Source organism: Melitaea cinxia, chromosome 6, assembly GCF_905220565.1.
Source record: "Melitaea cinxia chromosome 6, ilMelCinx1.1, whole genome shotgun sequence".
Lineage (NCBI taxonomy): Eukaryota > Metazoa > Arthropoda > Insecta > Lepidoptera > Nymphalidae > Melitaea > Melitaea cinxia.
Genome location: NC_059399.1, coordinates 16,951,674 through 16,969,845, shown reverse-complemented (window position 1 = coordinate 16,969,845; position 18,172 = coordinate 16,951,674). Strand labels below are relative to the sequence as shown.

At 33.7% G+C, this 18,172-nt stretch overlaps 1 protein-coding gene across 1 annotated transcript; it reads right to left on the bottom strand.

Moving 5' to 3' along the window:
- Positions 1 to 4,731: 4,731 nt before the first annotated feature.
- LOC123654689 (elongation of very long chain fatty acids protein AAEL008004-like) lies at positions 4,732 to 17,693 on the bottom strand. Its single transcript, XM_045590580.1, has 6 exons — positions 17,594 to 17,693; positions 12,693 to 12,883; positions 11,650 to 11,727; positions 9,936 to 10,098; positions 8,980 to 9,116; positions 4,732 to 4,968 (listed from the first exon to the last, which is right to left on the bottom strand). Exons 1-6 carry the CDS (start codon positions 17,652 to 17,654, stop codon positions 4,732 to 4,734), a joined length of 867 nt encoding a protein of 288 aa, XP_045446536.1. The 5' UTR covers positions 17,655 to 17,693.
- Positions 17,694 to 18,172: the final 479 nt, after the last annotated feature.

The window sequence follows — 18,172 nt, the reverse complement described above, 5'->3', positions numbered from 1 at the left end:
CCAGTTCAACTTATTGATTCTGTGGGCTAAGTCACTTACTTTCGTTCTCTCGCGGATAGTCTCATTTCTGATCCTATTTTTAAGAGAAACCCCAAGCATAGCCCGTTCCATTGCACGTTGAGCGACTTTTGTTGCGGCCTAGTTGGATGATATGGCCTAGGTATACATAACTCTGAACAACTTCAAAAAGGGTACCACCGACCGGTATCGGTCTCGGTGTGACTTGGTTGTTAAACATAATTAAAATTAAAAATTAAACATATTAGCATTTTTGATCTGTGCAACTGCGATGTTTTTGCCAAAACATTATTATATTACGTAGTTCCGCAATATGTATATATGCTTGTCGTTAATTATATGAGACGAATGTACTATGAGTCTTAAAGCTCATATTGAGGCAGTTAATCGAACACTTCAAGATCTCAGAAGTTCAAATGCGGTCATGGTTGGAGTACCGTTGTATTTGCAGGTGATTTCCGGCAAACGCTTTCTGTAATAACCATAATCATGATCATTTCCCTTGAGGATTTGCGTTGATACTCTTAATTTACGAACAAATGTGAGAGCTCATTTAAGCGAAAACTACGCCAACGGCTTTCTACAACTCATACTCGAACTAGGTGAATCCTTCTCTTCTAACACTGACTATAGTACGGTCAATATTTATCTTGGCAGTAGATTGGGCCGCATTATTTAAACTTTGGAACATCTGGTAGACGAAGTATATCCCAGTCTTGAAAATTTACTACAGGAAGATTATCATTGGCTCTGTTCAAGGACAATAGTATCGCCCAGAAACCTTGCAGTGAATGAAATCAACAAAATGATTTGACAAAAACGTCATGCCAAACAATATAAGTCTATTGACTGGGTTTTTCAACAATGAGGACACAGTACGCTATCCACAAGAATTTTTAAATTCGTCGAACCTGGCATAAGCATGCCAGAAGGGTGCTTTTTAGGTTGTGCTCCAAGATGGTCTTCGTCGAGGCACCCAGCGCTCGGCTAACGAACCTGCCGATTGCGTCATCACTTGGCCCTTGTGTTTCATGAATGGTTATGACGCGCGATTTCTCTCCAGTGCCGTATCTATCATGATTTTTTTTTCTTCCTGCGTGTAGACCAAGTGTAGTGTTTCCTTTTGAAGTTTTGGTATGGCCGCGCCAGTGTATCCATTCATTCTGAGGGAGTGGATGGTAAATTTGACGAGTACATATTTACGTATACCTCACAGATGGCATATACAATGTCCATGGGACTCCGGTATGTGCAGGACAACGCATATGAAACGTTGATTGCCCATTCCTTTTAAAATGTTGTAGTTTCGAGTGAAGCTGTCATTTGCCCTTATAATAAGGCTCAGGTGCAGTCATTTTCAGTGGTTGGCATTGATCTGAGAAAGGAGTATTCTTTCTCTACTAGAAAACTATTGTCTGACTCTTAAGGACTGTTTAATTATATATATGTGTGTGTGTGTATTCATTGATTAATTCTATTTCTTTTCGTTTCATATCTTGTCTATGGCTAGTATTGAACATGTACTTATATCAATTATAATTTTTATACTGTGTGGTTACGGACAGTAAATAATATAGCCTCCCCCTCTCTTATCGTGGGTGTCGTAAGAGGCAACTAAAGGATTATACCGTTCCACTACCACCTTGGAACTTTAAAAGCCGACCGATGGCGGGATAATCATCCAACTGCTGGCTTTGAAATATACAGGCTGAAAACGGGCAAGCAGCGTCTTCGGTGCGACAAAGCCAGCCCCGGAGTCACCAGCTCGCGTGCTCAGCGTGGTCACTATGGGCAACACACATGAGTTTACACCATTTTAGTCGCGAACTTGTGGAGGCCTATATCCAGCAGTGGACTTCGATAGGTTAAAGTGTACGATATAAGATAAATATATTTTGTTTTGCTGTTGGCGTCTGTATGTGTTAATGTCCATAAATATATAATATTAACAAAAATAGTAAGTAAAATATATCTCGAAGTTTAATTATAAAAATGAGAATCACCAATTCCAGCCGTGAACAAATGAAGGCGAGACTACTTGTGTTTAGATAGAGTTATTGTTTGTCTTTAAAAAGATTTTCCTACTATCCAAACTGTCTGAACTGCTGTCACTATAGTTATATTAAAGCACAGTGCAGGTCGAAACCGAGACGTTATCGATTCACTATACCTCATATAGGCAAAGGTTGCAGATGGACTTACAAATCCATTACTGATAACTCTTCCTAACTAAGAATTGTGCTTTAGTCACTCCCCCATTAATAGGATTAAAAACTTGGAGACGGCACGTTCAGGAAGTGTATACTTTATGTCGAACCGAAAATATATTAGCAAGTATAATATGATGTCAGGGTTCATATGAATACCTAATTTTAATATTTGTTGATAACTATTATGTAGAAAAACATAAAAATTTTGTCTACCATTTTTATAACTCTATCGTAGAGGATTTAAAGCCCTTTCATTTGATGCTCATATTTTAGAAAAGCGTAAAAATTTTGCCTGCCATCTTTACAAGTCAGGCCTTGCAGTCCGGCGTATTATATTTAGGGTAATATCATTTTGTTTTTCAAGTTATTCTTGGCTCTTTCATTTATACTTATATAATAGGAATGCATAAAATACTTAGTTCGCCATCTTGAGAAGTCTACCATATTGGAATAGACGTTACCTACTTATATATTGGATTTAGATTAATGTCACATATTTAATAGAGTAAGATCCCAAACCCCCACACTTTTCTTATTTTTACCTATATGAAAATATCTAAAGCTAGTAATATTTTTACATACATATGGCGATTAATATTTAAGAATAGTTCCACGGCCTCAGCTAACGGGTATGTTTAGGTTCACTGTATACAATATTACTAATCAAGTAAAATAAGAAAGGTCTTAGGGGTGTGGGATCTTGGACCATAACGCTCAACGAAGTACTGTATTTCTCCCGTACTAAAAGTCTTGCAAAAAAGTTAGGATAGTGAAGAGGGGGTATCAATGTACACCACACACACCTATAAGAAATAAAAACGAAGAAGATTCTCTAGAGTAGGCTTCTTTATAAAATGATCCTGTTGCGTGCAGATCCGGGACCCTCCAATTAAAGCGGCCGAAGGCTCCCGCAGGGGTTTTGGTCGGTATTGCACCCCCAAGTGCTGAAGCCGACATACGGCCTAGGAATGCCTACCCAGGCATCCTGGATATCACCCGTAAATGGGTTCCCCTGAGATACCAAAAAAAGGCTTCTTTATAAAGTGACGTCAGCAATATGACTTCACTATCTTCAATATAATCATGTTCATGCTATATGACGTGATAATTCGTTTCATAATAAAACTATTTTCGATACAAAACAACAAATTTAATTTTACAATACTTTTATCAATAATTTTTAATATTAGATTCGATAACAATATTTCAACGAATACGAATCCTAACGTTTATACATAAACAGAACTAAAGTTTATATTCCGAAGACTCGAACAAGAATGAATCCAGCGCGACCTCGCACCATATTTAAAGCGACAGACACCGAACCAAAAATAGTAAAAATTGAAAAAATTATTATGTAATAACTAACTGACTCGGCAAACGTTATCTTGCCGCTAAACGCTATTTACAAATAGGGATTGGGTGTAGAAGAAAGGTGGTAGACTACTCTTAACATTTAGGGGGATGAAAAATAGATGTTATTAGATTCTCAGATCTACCCAATATTTACACAAAATTTAACGAAAAAAAAACACCGCGACACGAGAATTTTAAATATTAGATTTTTTACAAAATTTGGTGAAAACTTACCTTTTTATGTCCCAAATACACTGTATTTTTTAATTATTTAAGATATTTATTTTTCACCTTAATTTGACCTTAATATCGAAAAATCACCCTAATTTCCAATCGAAAATTCTCATGTAAAAGTATCAGCTTTTTTAAGAAAATCGGTGGATTTTATGTTCGTTGAAATCTCTACTTTTTGACGGTGTCAAAAAAAAATACATTAATATGGCAAATGTTCATCCTGATATAATTTTTTTTTGGGTTTCAAAAATAATCGGCACTGGTCTATTCATACAATTTATAAAATAAAGTAGAGGAAAATCGTAGAAACGTGTTTTTTACGTCGGAAAGTGTCTCGCGTTGACATAATGCTAATATTGTACATAACATTCGATGTAAAAAAATATGTGATCCCTTAGATGCCTCTTACGACACCCACGGGAAGAGAAGGGATGGCTATATTCTTTAATGCCTTAACCACACAGCATAAACGAAGAATAAACATAGAAAAGTATCCATCAGATCTCAATTGAATTTAGATGGGACCAAATGACACATTTTAATTTAAAAAAAAACATCGAAATCGGTCCAACTAGTTAAAAACTGAAGAGACCCTTGACCCTGACCTCTGATATGAATTTCGTAGAACCACACGCCAGCGCGACTCAGCGGCTGACCGTCGTACGCTAACTCAAGCCATTGTATAAATAGATTTGTTAGTACAATACTCTAGCACGATTCAGCAATGAATCGCAGTAAAAATTGTTACATTGTTATAGCGTATTTTAATACATTTTTTCTTATTATTTATAAATTACATTTATTATTTTAATTGCAAACACTAATAACATAGTAAAAAAAAAATTAACACAAAATTCTTAGAAAATATTTTATTGAGAAAAGTCTAATAAATATTTTAATCAAATACAATATATTATTTAGATTTTTTGGTTATTTGAGAATCATTTGATAATTTATTTTGTTTCTTTGGACTAGATTCCACTCCGTTAACTGTTTTTGCTTTTTTAATATAATTCACATAGTAAAATTTTCCGAAGGTATACGTGAAGAAGGAACAGTAAAAAATAGTCAGTATCTTAAATGTTACAAAATAGTCACACGAGTAGAAGAGGCTTTTGACTGCATGAACCCCAATGATAAGAAATTGTATCTGAAACAAGAAAATCAATAGTAAGTATCTGTAACAAACACACAGTCGCTTGTTCCTGAGGTAAGTAACTAAATGCTTATATTTTATAGGTTATGGCTCTAGCTAACTGCTGTAGCCATTTTTTTTTAATAAATATACATAAAAATAATACATATCGATGCCTAACAGCCAAAAAGGGTTAAGCGACATTTTTTGAGAAACTGAGTTATATATATATTAGAATCGAATACAACTATATATATAAACTATATATATAACTCAGTTTCTCAAAAATGTCGCTTAACCCTTTTTGGCTGTTAGGCATCGATATGTATATAAACATAAATAATAAACCCAGACCGACGGGGAGATATTATGAACAACTCCCTGATTAGAAAGAAGGGTCATGGAAAAATAAGACAACCAGCTGGTCAGCAGGGCCATTATAAACTGCGCCAACGGGATACATATATTAATGAGAAATAACCACAGAAAATTAAAACCTCTCTATGAAAGAAACTCTAGAAATCCGTTCATTAAAAATACATTCTATAGATCTAAAGCCCAGGAGTACTATAAATTCAGTAGCTTTCAAGCAACACATTTTTACGGTGAAGTGAAAATGATTGCCTAACAAGACGTCGACTTTTACTTTAATATTTAAATATGGAACTGAGTTAACAGGTAAGCGTTTCCCAATAATAAATTAAAAATTAATCACAACAAACTTTGCTTATCTAAAACTATTAAACGAGCCATTCTTGTATATACAGAATCAGCATCTCGGAAACGGCTCCAACGATTTTCATGAAATTAAGTGTGCAGGGGGATTGGGGGTGTGGGGGGATCGGGGATGTGGGGGGATTTCAGGGGAAGTAAATAAATTCAGTTAGGATTCATTTTTAGAAAATGTCGTTTTATCCCATTTTTAGACAGTGAAAAAATGGCTACAATATCGTTAGAATACAAAGGTAAATTTCGCGATTGTCAAAAAGGTTGTAATTAGCTCAGGTGAAATCATCATCCGGTGAAATCGGCCGGTCGCGATCAAACTTTCAAGGTTCTAATCCTCAAATTTCCAGATCAATTATTATTTTCCTTTTTTTTCTAATAGTGTCACGCGTTAAAAAAATAAATAAGTAATAAATATATTATGTAAATATACTCGTAATTAAATTAAAAGAGCATAGAATAAGAGAATATTAATTATTTCTTAACGCGACGAACTAAATAACAGAGAGGTAAATATATATTTAAATAAAATTAGCGATCCGATTGGATTGGAGAACAAAATTAAATTAGACTACTGTAGAAATTAATTTAATACAAGGAAACACAGTTTTAAGCTTAATACAAATTTGCACGAACAAACAAATTTATCTTCCTTTTATGGATTAAACGAACGAGTTTAACACAACCTGAAATTATTTTAATTCTACACTATGGAATGAAATACATTTTTGATTAATCTAATATTAATTTAAACTACACTGAGGGTTCGAATTATTTCTAACACGTGGGTGGAGGTTAAGTGTGATCTCCGTGACACGTGGCTCCGCAGAAACTCCCTGGACGATCAACCGCCAGTCTCTCGAGTTCAGATGTTCCAGGTCCACGACACCATCTCCATCACGATGTCAGCCGGGGTTGAGAAATTTTGCTCAGGCAGAGGGTAGAACCCCGATGCTTCTTTGTCGTAGATGTTGGGGTCCTAGCAGCCAATCCACAAAATCCGCCCACGTGGTATCACTGGCACCAACAGCACCGCACGTGTTCGCACGCCAAGGATCCTGGAAGGTCACACCAGAAAGTGAGCCCTTCCGTAGTCAAACCCCAACGTCTCTGGGTTGACACGGAAATGGGCTATAAAGACAAGCACATCCTAACATTTTACAATAATTTAATTTAATAAAACAATAAACTTTGGAGCAAATAAAATTAATCTAACACACACAATCTACACACATATTCGCAACTAAAACAAAAGTAACTTAGTAATTAAAATTAAATAAAATTATTTAATATTAACAACAACAACTCACCCAACAAAATCGCACCCTGAACCTGACCGAGGGTGAAGACCAAGGAAAAGGAAAGAGCCGCACAGCACAAGTGTTTATATCGCTGAAACTAATCTACCCGCGAACCCCACCAATGGTTGCTTACGCAGCCCTACTTCACACGAAACACGCTAATAGCGAAACGCCTAGCAATGAAAATAGCAAATCGACGAACGAAATAATTGTTAAGATAATGAACAAGGAATAAAAATATACGTTACAATAGCACTCATTATTTTTTATTTTAACAGCCAGTTCTTATTTTTTATTATTATGTTAGTAAAATCGAAAATATTATTCATATTTTATCATTATTATTTTTTATTATTTTTTATTTTTGATTTTTTATATTTATTTATATTTTGTATTATTGTCGGTAAAAAAATATTATTCATATTTTATAAAAATGTAATTCGTATTTAAATATGATTTCCAAAAAAACACGATTTATTAAAAATACCGAGCTAAGCTCACCAGTAGTAGTCACCCAGGCTATAGCTAGCTATGAAAAATACAGATGACAGTGTTTGATGATTGAAAAAAAACTTACAGGTCTTTGTCTAAAGCGTTTCCTTTTTTATCCAATAAATACGTATTTATTGAAGTATTGTTAAAATGTCTGTTTATTTACTTTCCAACCCGATGAGTAGCCAGTTTTTGAAAGAACTTTAGATATGTGAACTATAACACACAGTCAGTCTCAAGCTCGAAGCGTCATTTTTAAGAATTTTGATGTCAAAGAGGGGAGTAAGTACCCAATTTACTTTCCCTTAATTATCTGAATGTGGTGTTAAGAAGAGTTTATTGGGCGTTAGTTCAAATACAATAAATAGGCCTCGATTCTATTAACCGTAATATGATCATCCCCTTTAAATATTCTATTCTAGGCGTGATAACCCATATTTTCAACGAACTCGAATTCTATATAGAAAAAAACTAACTCTACTGCGTTTTATGTCCTTTATCCTATTGCAATCCTTCCTTTTTTTTCTAAAGCTCTCGAGCGTCTTTTCCACGAACAACTATCATTTTTTCTCACAGCCACTCCTACCAATTCTTGAGTATGGTGATGGCTCGACCTTAAGGCGGAGCAATCAAATAAACTTGAGCGTCTCCAGAACATTTGTAAACGGTTCATATTTGGTCTTCGCAAACAAGGCCATATTTCCAATTTTTGCAATCAACTCAAGTGGCCCCCAATCCACTTCTGCAATTATACTCATAATATCCTCTCACTGATTTATCGTGTGTTGATTCATGTTGGTACACCTCCTTACCCCAAGGAATGCTTTGAGTTTCTTTGCGACACCCGTCATCGTTCCTTTTGATGAGGCACCAATTTAGGTAATCCTTAAAATTCCGTCAAATATTTCTTCCTGTAACTCTGTTTCCTTCTTTGTTAAAGCTTTCCGACTTTGAAACTCTTTTTCTCTTTCTATTAGACAAGCCCAATCTCTCTTCCCCTTCAAAAAGTATCTTAAACTACACTATTTGTCACTGATTATCTTTATCATCTTTGTATGGTATACGTATGTAATTTATACGTGTAAGTATTACGTATATAGTATGTTTATTATTATATATTATCTATATATCTATGTATTTTATTGTAAAATATTATACCCAAAAGTTGACTGGAAGAGATCGCTCTTTCAGTTTTTTATTGGTTATTATTTTGTTGCTTTTTAATGATGTACAATAAAGAGGCCTTACAAATTTTCTCGACATATTTAGTTTATAAAAACCCACCCTCTAGATCAACTAGCACTCACAACGTGGAACGAAACTATAATTAATGCTAATACAACTCAACTTTAAGAAAGACATGGTAAAATATACGGAGTGTTTTAAAAAATGTTTATATAGTTATTGTAAGGACGAAAGAATTATTAAAGCCGGTAGATCAGTTTATGAGTAAATAAAGAAACAAACATGTATTTTCTTTTTTATGATATTAATTTGCAGTACTTACTATTTGTAAAATTGTAACATATTTTTTCCACCACAAATACTTTTTGTACTCATCTCCAAATCCAGCAATTAAGTAATATGTGTACATGACTGTATGAACTATGGCATTAAAAAATCCTACCAAGATTCCTTGACCACCTGTAACATGAAATATAACATAATTGAGTACAATATTTTTAAACTTTCACGATCGCTATGAACACTTTTGACAGTGGCATCACCCTCGACCATGGCACCTGAAAGATCACCGAAATATTGGGAGTTTCAAAATAATAATTGCGGTAAGTCCTGAGTTCAAGATCATTCTCTCTCAAAAAGAGCAAAGGGCATCTCGTATAATTTATTATTATATTTAAAAAAAATTAAAAATCCAGTAATATTGGGAAAAAAACTTTTGTAGAACTAGCACACGATAAGTATATAGAGAGCATAATTTAAGTCTCGTGAACTTAGTACCCAAATAATATTGTTTGTGTTCTTCTTAGGACAATTGATGCATAAGCTTTGTTTGCATACCCACATAAAATAAATACAATATTGCATAAGCTTGCGTTCGTTTGTCTTTTTGTTGTTTTTGTTGATTTTTAACAAACATTAAAAAAGAATAATATTATTAAGTTGCGTCCTGGTTGTAACAATTGTTAGGTACATCGAATCGTATTTTATCGTATCATATTTAACATGGCCATTAAATATAGTCTATGCGGCGAGTTCCTGTCACCGATATTTCATCGTGCTTGCGTAAATCTAAGCCCTGAGATCCGACCACCTGCAGTAGCGTGGTGGTTCGATTCTTTTACTACATGAAGAAATAGGTCTAAGCCCAGCCAGCAGGATGTTACGGGCTAAATCGATACAATAACATATTTACGTACATTGATATTAAAATTTTATTAAGAGGAATTGCAAATTTGGCTACACGAAGACAGTTTCAAAAAAAGTATAATTAAAACTTACCTGGAAAATATGTTGCACCGAACCACGCAGAGATTGGCATCAAAGTGTGATGGTGTAAATGTAGGGAAGATATTTGTCTATTCGATTTTCTTAAGACAAAGAAAACAGTGTCCAATAATTCGGATAATTTTGCCATGTAAAATATCCACACTCCACGAGCGACCTGAAAATATTTTATATTTTATTATATTTATCTGTTTCTGTGTTATTGTCACGAATGTCTTAAACCAAGAACTGAACAAGACTTTTTAAAGACAAAAGAGAAGAAGAGATAAGTTTTGTACCCGAAATGTAGATTATAGTAGCATTTCGGCTACCGTTGGCAATTGAAATCTGCAACATAAGAGGAGTTGCAGGTACCTTGACGGCGGGCTTAAGGAAAATAGGTTAGTACACTCGACGCTTGAAAATACCTAAATTATATTAGGTCGGGGAAAAAGTTCTTCGTATTTTATATAGAAACTAGCTGACCCCGCAGACGTTGTTTTGCCATTTATTTTATTAACCTTCTCAACCCCCCCCCCCCCACTTTTTATAACTTAGAGGAACGAAAAATAGATGTTGGCCGATTCTCAGACCTACCCGATATGCACACAAAATTTCATAATATGTTATTAACTCTCTTAACCCCCCCCCTCTCCTTATAACTTAGGGGTATGAAAAATAGATGTTGCTCGATTCTAAGACCTACCCGATATACACACAAAATTTCATGAGAATCGTTCAAGCCGTTTCGGAGGAGTTTAACTACAAACATCGCGACACGAGAATTTTATGTATTAGAAGATTATTTACATAATATTTATTTACATTAATTATAATTTATAATATATACTATATTGTTTGATAACTTATCGCTTAAGCTGTGTGGCTAGTAAGAATAGCTGTAGGGCAGTAAAGAATATAGCCACCCCCTCTCTTCCCGTGGCTGTAGTAAGAGGCGACTAAAGGATAACACAGTTCCACTACCAAATTGGACCTTAAAAAGCAGACCGATGGCGGGATAACCATCCAACTGCTGGTTTTGAAATACACAGGTTGAAGAGGAGCAGCAGTGTCTTCGGTGCGACAAAGCCAGCCCTTGCGGTTACCAACCCATCTGCCCAGCGTGGTGACTATGGGCATACACATTTTTTTTACACATATGAGTTCACGCTTGATAGTTTTTGGCGCGAACTTGTAGAGGCCTATGTCCAGCAGTGGATTGCGATAAGCTGAAGTGAAGAAGTACCGCATAACTTTCTACTGTATGTACCGATTTTGATAATTCTTTTTTTGTTGGAAAGGAGATATCTCTAGTTTAGTACCATTATATGGAAACAAGGATCTGATGATGGGATCTCAGAGAAATCGAGGGAAACTCTTGAAAATCCGCAATAACTTTTTACTGGGTGTACCGATTTTAATAATTTTTAATTTAATCGAAAGCTGATGTTTGTCATGTGGTTACATTTAAATTCTATCGAGATTTGATAACTACTTTTTGAGTGATCTTTGATAACGCGTAATTATTTTACTATTTTTTCGTCGATCTACGTTGTATTACTCGTCGATATAATTGAAGTCGGTTTTTTTTTGTTTGCGAGCAAACACAGTTATGTTTATAGAGGAAGAATAAAATAAGAAATGTGACCTGATCTGTATCCTCGAAATTTATAACAGATAAAACTACCTAAATGTATTAAACTATTGACAAAAAGATAAAGTCTCTTACCCATTTTGCCACAGCAGGATCTGAGGACAAGCCTTGACAGTTGAAATCAAAATTGTGAAATAGGATGTATCGTAATGCCTAAAATCAAATATATCAATGTAAGTATTAAACTAAAGTTTTTTCATACAACACATTTAAATATTACGTTTGTATAGTGTATGTGAAGTAAACGTACAGCGTGATATTACATTCTAAATGCCTCACAAGAAAACAATATGTACGACAATACAACATTTTGTTTGGAACAGCCCCAAAGGGGAAGTACCTCAACCTCACAGAAGATCACAACTTAATAATACTGCTTCCTGTGATGAGTAAAGTAGCCAGAGCTCCTGGAGAAGGTCGCGAGTAGAATAAGCAACAAACTTGTGATGCTAGTGGTATTGCAGGCGTCTATGGGTTGTGGTAACCGCTAACGATCATGTGGGACGGGGCGTACGATTGTTTGTCGACCTAGTTGTATAAAAAAAAACTACGATCTGCATAAGATCTTTGACGGTGGCTGGGTTTCAGACAACGTGGAGATTCGGCGTGAATTTGCGAGCCTATGTCCAGCAGTGAATTGTGATAGCTTGAAGCGAGCGAGCAATTTAGAAGAAAAAATAAAATGTGTTCTACATAAGACTCGATTAAGTAGGTTGATTGATTATTAAATAAAGTAATATATTGTATTACTATAATATACTAGCATTAACATGCAAGTAAAAAAAAAAAACAAGAAAATAAATAACTTTTTGGTTTTGACAATAAAACTATATCTGAAAGAGCTATCATTCGATTATTACGTGTATTTTTTGCTATAATATGGTATGAAAATGCCAAATTATTATTTTTGATGACATGTTTTAGTATTAAAAAACCCAAACTGCAGATTGTATAATATTAATTTTGGCTAATAAAGATATACCCTAGAAAATTTAACAAATGAAACCGAATCTATTAATAATGGTATGGTCGTTGGCTTATCGTTGAAAAGATAATAGTGTCGTGTGGATTCATCGAACATTTTTGGGTAAAAAAATATATGCATATTAAAATCTTACCTCTTCAAATATATAAATGCTCAAGAATATTTGGAATAAATTGTGTACCATCATCAGTTTCGTGACATTAAATGGAGCTTGGTGTTTCATAAGCCTTGGTCCAAGTCGCGTGCAAAAGTACAAATAGGGGATCATAATACACATCAAATGAAATGGTTTTCCAACTAGGATCCAGTCTCTCGATATTGGACCTGAAAAAAGGTAAAAGTCAATATCATGCAAGATTTTTATTTATATACAGAACAATATCGAACAAATTTTTACTAATATAAGCTAAGAGATAATGTGAGAAATGAAGACGTCAGAAAAATTACCAAGGTAAAAGTCATAGCAAAAACCATTATGACCCAAAAATGGAAATGGGCTGGGCATGTACAAAGATCATCAGGGAACAAATGGTCTAGTATTGTGACTAATTGGTACCCTATTCACAAGAAAAGACGGAAAGGAAGGCCATTCAAAAGATGGAGTGATGACATAGTTGCCAAGGTGGAGCAAACTGGCAAGAGACGGAGCAAAATGGAAGGAAATAGAGGAGGCTTTCACCACTAGAGTGGTCCTTACAACAAAACGCGTTATCACAGTTTAATATCATATACTAATAAACTAGAATAAGTATAATACTAATATATTGACGGTGTAGGTACAGTTTAATTTTTTAAAAAATAATGTGAAACAACTGAATAAATAGACATACATACATACCTACAAAGATAGATTGTTTACATATGCATACATACACAACATACATACATATACACACACACATACATACACACACACACACATACACACATAAGTTCATACTACATAAATAAGATGTGTATTTCAAAGCCCATAGTCGGATGGTTATCCCGCCATCGGTTGGTTTTTTAAGTTCCAAGGTGGTAGTGGAACTTCGTTATCGCATAGTCGCCTGTTACGACACCCACGGAAGAGAGCGGGTGGCTATATTCTTACTGGCGTAACCACACAGCAGAAATTATTAGACGGATATAACTATGAATTATTAGACAAGTAGATACAAGCACATAATTAACTAGATTAAACATCTCATTTTCTCAACAGAAATCTAATTTAAGTACAGCACTTCTATTAGAATGATTATGTCAATGACTTATGAAGTTTTTATTCAATTTGAAAACAATGCAATAACACATGGAAAATACATTTAAATACATAAATAACTACAATGAAAAAAAAATTAATGAGTGCTAATTACACATTCAACTATTTGGTTACAGTTAAACATATGCAAAAGGTCATCGTAAATGTGCACGGCAAGGCTGGCTAACCTTTGCAGTACTAACTAAAAATAGTTTTGTTTTGTATCCCATAAGAGTCTTGAATTCTTTACACTTAACTCGTGCTGTCAAAAAAATACTGTATTTCCATTTCTCAATTGACCATTATAAGTGATTTTACACGGCATTTTTTTTATTTTAGCTGCTTTTGTGGTTTTATCTAGCAAGTTTTGATGTTTCGCCATAAAATGCTTTTTTGTGATAATTGACTTTGCTAGATTTTTGTTATTTTTAGCAAACAAGGAAGATTTATTGCAAGGTTGTACTCTCGCCACCCAGTCTATATCAAGTTCTTCAAGATTAATGCCTGCAAGAAAGTTTTCGCTTCCATTTTCAGGCACTAGAGAAAATTCCACTTCATTGCCAAGGTATGGTTACGTTTGTGCTGCTTTAAATATCCTTACCTCAAATATAAAGTCACACCCACAAACCCGACTTTCAGAGCTGTCCAGTTCTTCAAGTCATCAGTTATCAGTTAGTACACAATCAGCGATTTATTTTGAGCCATTTAGTGATACCAAGGAAACTTCGAGTTTAGCTATCAGCGAGGAAATATATTGTGTAAGAAGGTGGACATCATCTATCTAGTTTCTTTATTTTGTTACTTACGTCATTTCCCTCTGATTGATGTTTTCTTCCATACAACAGATGGCTGACATCAAAGCGAAATTTATGTTTGCTAGTGATACTTCATTAATATTAAAATTGCGTAGAAATAAAACAAACTATGACAATGTAAACAATGTTCTCTCTGAAGTGGTGCACTGGTGGCTTAGCGTGAATAACTTACTTCTAGATAGTAAAAAAACTAATTATATGAAATTTTCAGCTCCAAATGTAAAACAAATTGATATATAACCAAAACTCAATATTAATAAACTGGACTTAGTTAATTCTACCGTTTTTGTTTTTTTTTGGAATCACCATTGATTCAAAGTTATGGTGGGGACCCCATATCCGTCGATTGACGCATAGACTGAGTTCTGCAGCATACGCAGTTAAAAGAATACGTTTATTAATGGATATCGATACAGCTAGATTAGTTTATTTCAGCTGCTTCCATGGATTAATGTGACTTATGGCATTTTGCTATGAGGCAATGCGGCTGATATTAATGTAATTTTTATTCTGCAGAACAGGGCTATCCGTTATATTTATGAAACGGGATGTAAAGACTCGCTGAAAGAGAAGTTTAAAGAGATCAAAATCCTGCTCTTTGTATCGCAGTAGGGTAAACCGTATAGCTATTGCCCACTTAAGGACTTCTAATGCATTGACATCAAAAAAATAAAAAAGTATTATAACAATCAACCATTTATTACTTTTTTCTTGTTACCTGATAAATTCTCCAACAGAATATTAACAATTTTTAGTTAAAACTTACATAACATAGAAAATAATGAAATAAACTTAAAATCTGCTAAAATGTACAGTAATTGCCCCTTTCCTATACTAATTGCCCACATCACAGCATAGTAATTGCCCAGAAACTCAAAATGATAAAATAAACTTTAAACGTAAATAAATAATCAAAATAAAATATTAAACTTATACATCTAATAGGATAATCTTCAATCTTTCAAAATAAATTGTGTTTGGCTCTAATAACTCTATCAAATAATTCTTTAGCTGATGTTTATGAATCAGAATCGCCAGAGACAGAGTCATCTACTTTAAAACAAAGATGGCATAAAAATAAATGTGAATCATAGCTGTCGGGTATATTTTCTTTATGTTTTGGTGGAATGCAACGCACATGAAAGATCTTTGAACAAGAACTGCAAGTCAATTCATTTTTTATCACATTAAAATGACAAACTCCACAAGTAGGCTTTGGTACAATGTTACTAGGTTTTATTATAATATTATTTAAAACAGTGATCTTTTTTGATGTTGGGATTCCTCGCTTTTCCTTATTTACTATGTCCTATTTCTTTTTTTAACTTTTTGGTATCAGTTCGAATTGTGGCTCAGAATGATCAATCAATTGTTGGCTATTATTCCCTGTATCTATTTCCTTAGAACTAATAGTCTCAATATTAGAATTCAGAGTAAAATTTTTATTTTTTGTATTTTCCTCTGATTTTTTTATCAATATTCTTAGTATATTTATTTTCATTTTCAGTCTTTTTATTTTCTTTGATCAACTTCTTCTCTTCTTTTAATTTTAACAGATTTTCTTTTTCTTTTTGTTTTCTATGTAATGCTGCTTTAAAATTTTGGGATCTAATGGCATAAGGCTGTCGTTCAGTTTGCCCTTTTCCTTTCTTTATTGGCGTTTCTGGCTAAGCTAAACTTGCTTTTGTCACTCTTTCTGATGTTCTGACTGTCAGCTTCGGATGTCTTTTTAAAAATGCCTTACTCCAACCATCACCTGGCCTATTATTTAAAAATGAATTGCGACGCAAGTTTTCCACCAGGAACTTTTGCACGGTATCTAAAATGTCTTCTTTATTTCGGGAAATCCTTTTCTTGCCGAAATTATTATCCAATCGTCTAAACGACTTTCTTCAGTTATAGTTAATATAGGTGATGGCCCTTAACTAGTTTTATGTCCTGGATTTTTAATGTGGTATCGGAGACTAAACCTAGGAATACCGTACTTTTCAGCAGTTTGTCTTGTAGATAAATTGTTGGAAATAGGTATCTTGTACAGCTTTGATGGCTTTCTGAAAATTCTCTTTGCTATATTTAACTTTTGGTCTCTTTGGCTTACTGTAAATGTAATAATAATAACCATTTAGATAATCATGCATAGCAATTGTGAAACAAGTTTAAGCAATGAGCAAATTAGACACTACTTCATGTGATGACAAGACACTTTGGTAAAAGAAATGCCCATAACAATAATTGCCCTGGGCAATAACTATAGACATTATCATATGGCAATAACTAAAATCATGGTGGGCAATCACTAAAAATATGCAAATTTACATGCAGTGATTGTCCACCGTTAAAATAACCGTTAAGAATTAAATATTACCAGGTATTCTAATTTAAAACTGAGAAAATACATATAAGTTCATGATAACTATACGCCAATAGTTTAATATAAAAAAAATGCAAAAAAATGAGCTTTAAGCAAGTTATTTCTTATAAAAATTGTTAAACTACTAACCTTTTTGAATAACACGTTCACCCGTCTCGATAAAATCCGTCATTATTGTTTCTTTTCTTTCAGTGTTGCCAGCAGTCTATTTTAAAAATACTATACACTAATCACAGAGCCACCTAGTAAATTCTAATCGAACTAGAATGATTCAAAGATAGCACATGAGAATATTTTTCTTAAAGTGAGCGATCACTGTCAGTGGGCAATCACTCTCTGGTTTACCCTATATCTATGAAAATATGTTCATACGGGAATATAGGCATTTATTTGTTAGCTGTAGTGATCGACAACTCAAATCATGTGACACTCGGGAACGACCACAAATTAATATTAGGTACCTACATAAATGCTGCTTACGAAAAAAAAACGTTCCTTCATAGAAATGTCTATTTTAATATAGATTCAGGCTGTGGTTTAATCTTTGCCTTTATAATACTACTGATAATAACTTTTGAATATAATATTTTTTAAATATTAGAACTTACAAGCTAGTTCGTAAAAGACGTAATTGTAACCGTCGACAACATCTTGTAATACAGCGAACATCGTTCATCAACTCAGCACTGGGCCGCTAACAAGTAACTCACACGCGACTGCAAACGCATTAAACTAAACTCGTTTTAAGAACTTGTAAACAAACGTATTTATAATCATATGATTATCATAAACCAAAGGTTAAAATATCCATATATTATATTTTCAAAAGCAAATAATATTATTTTTTTTATACGCAATGGTTTAAGTAATATATAAGAATATGTTTTTATATATAATTTTATACAAAATTGATACAAAAACAAAGGTCGGATTTATATATATACCTTTTAATGAAATAATTTTAAAATGTATTTGCAAAACTCGATCGATTTAAGGTTCATGAAGTATTATTTTTATTTTTTATTTATTAAGCTTTATTGCACACAAAAAAAAGAAGATACATTTTAGAACAATTTGATACAAAAACAAATAATGTATGCAAAGGCGGCCTTATCGCTTACAGCGATCTCTTCCACTTTAAAATTATATAATTTAATATAATTTTAAGGTTTAATTAATATATATAT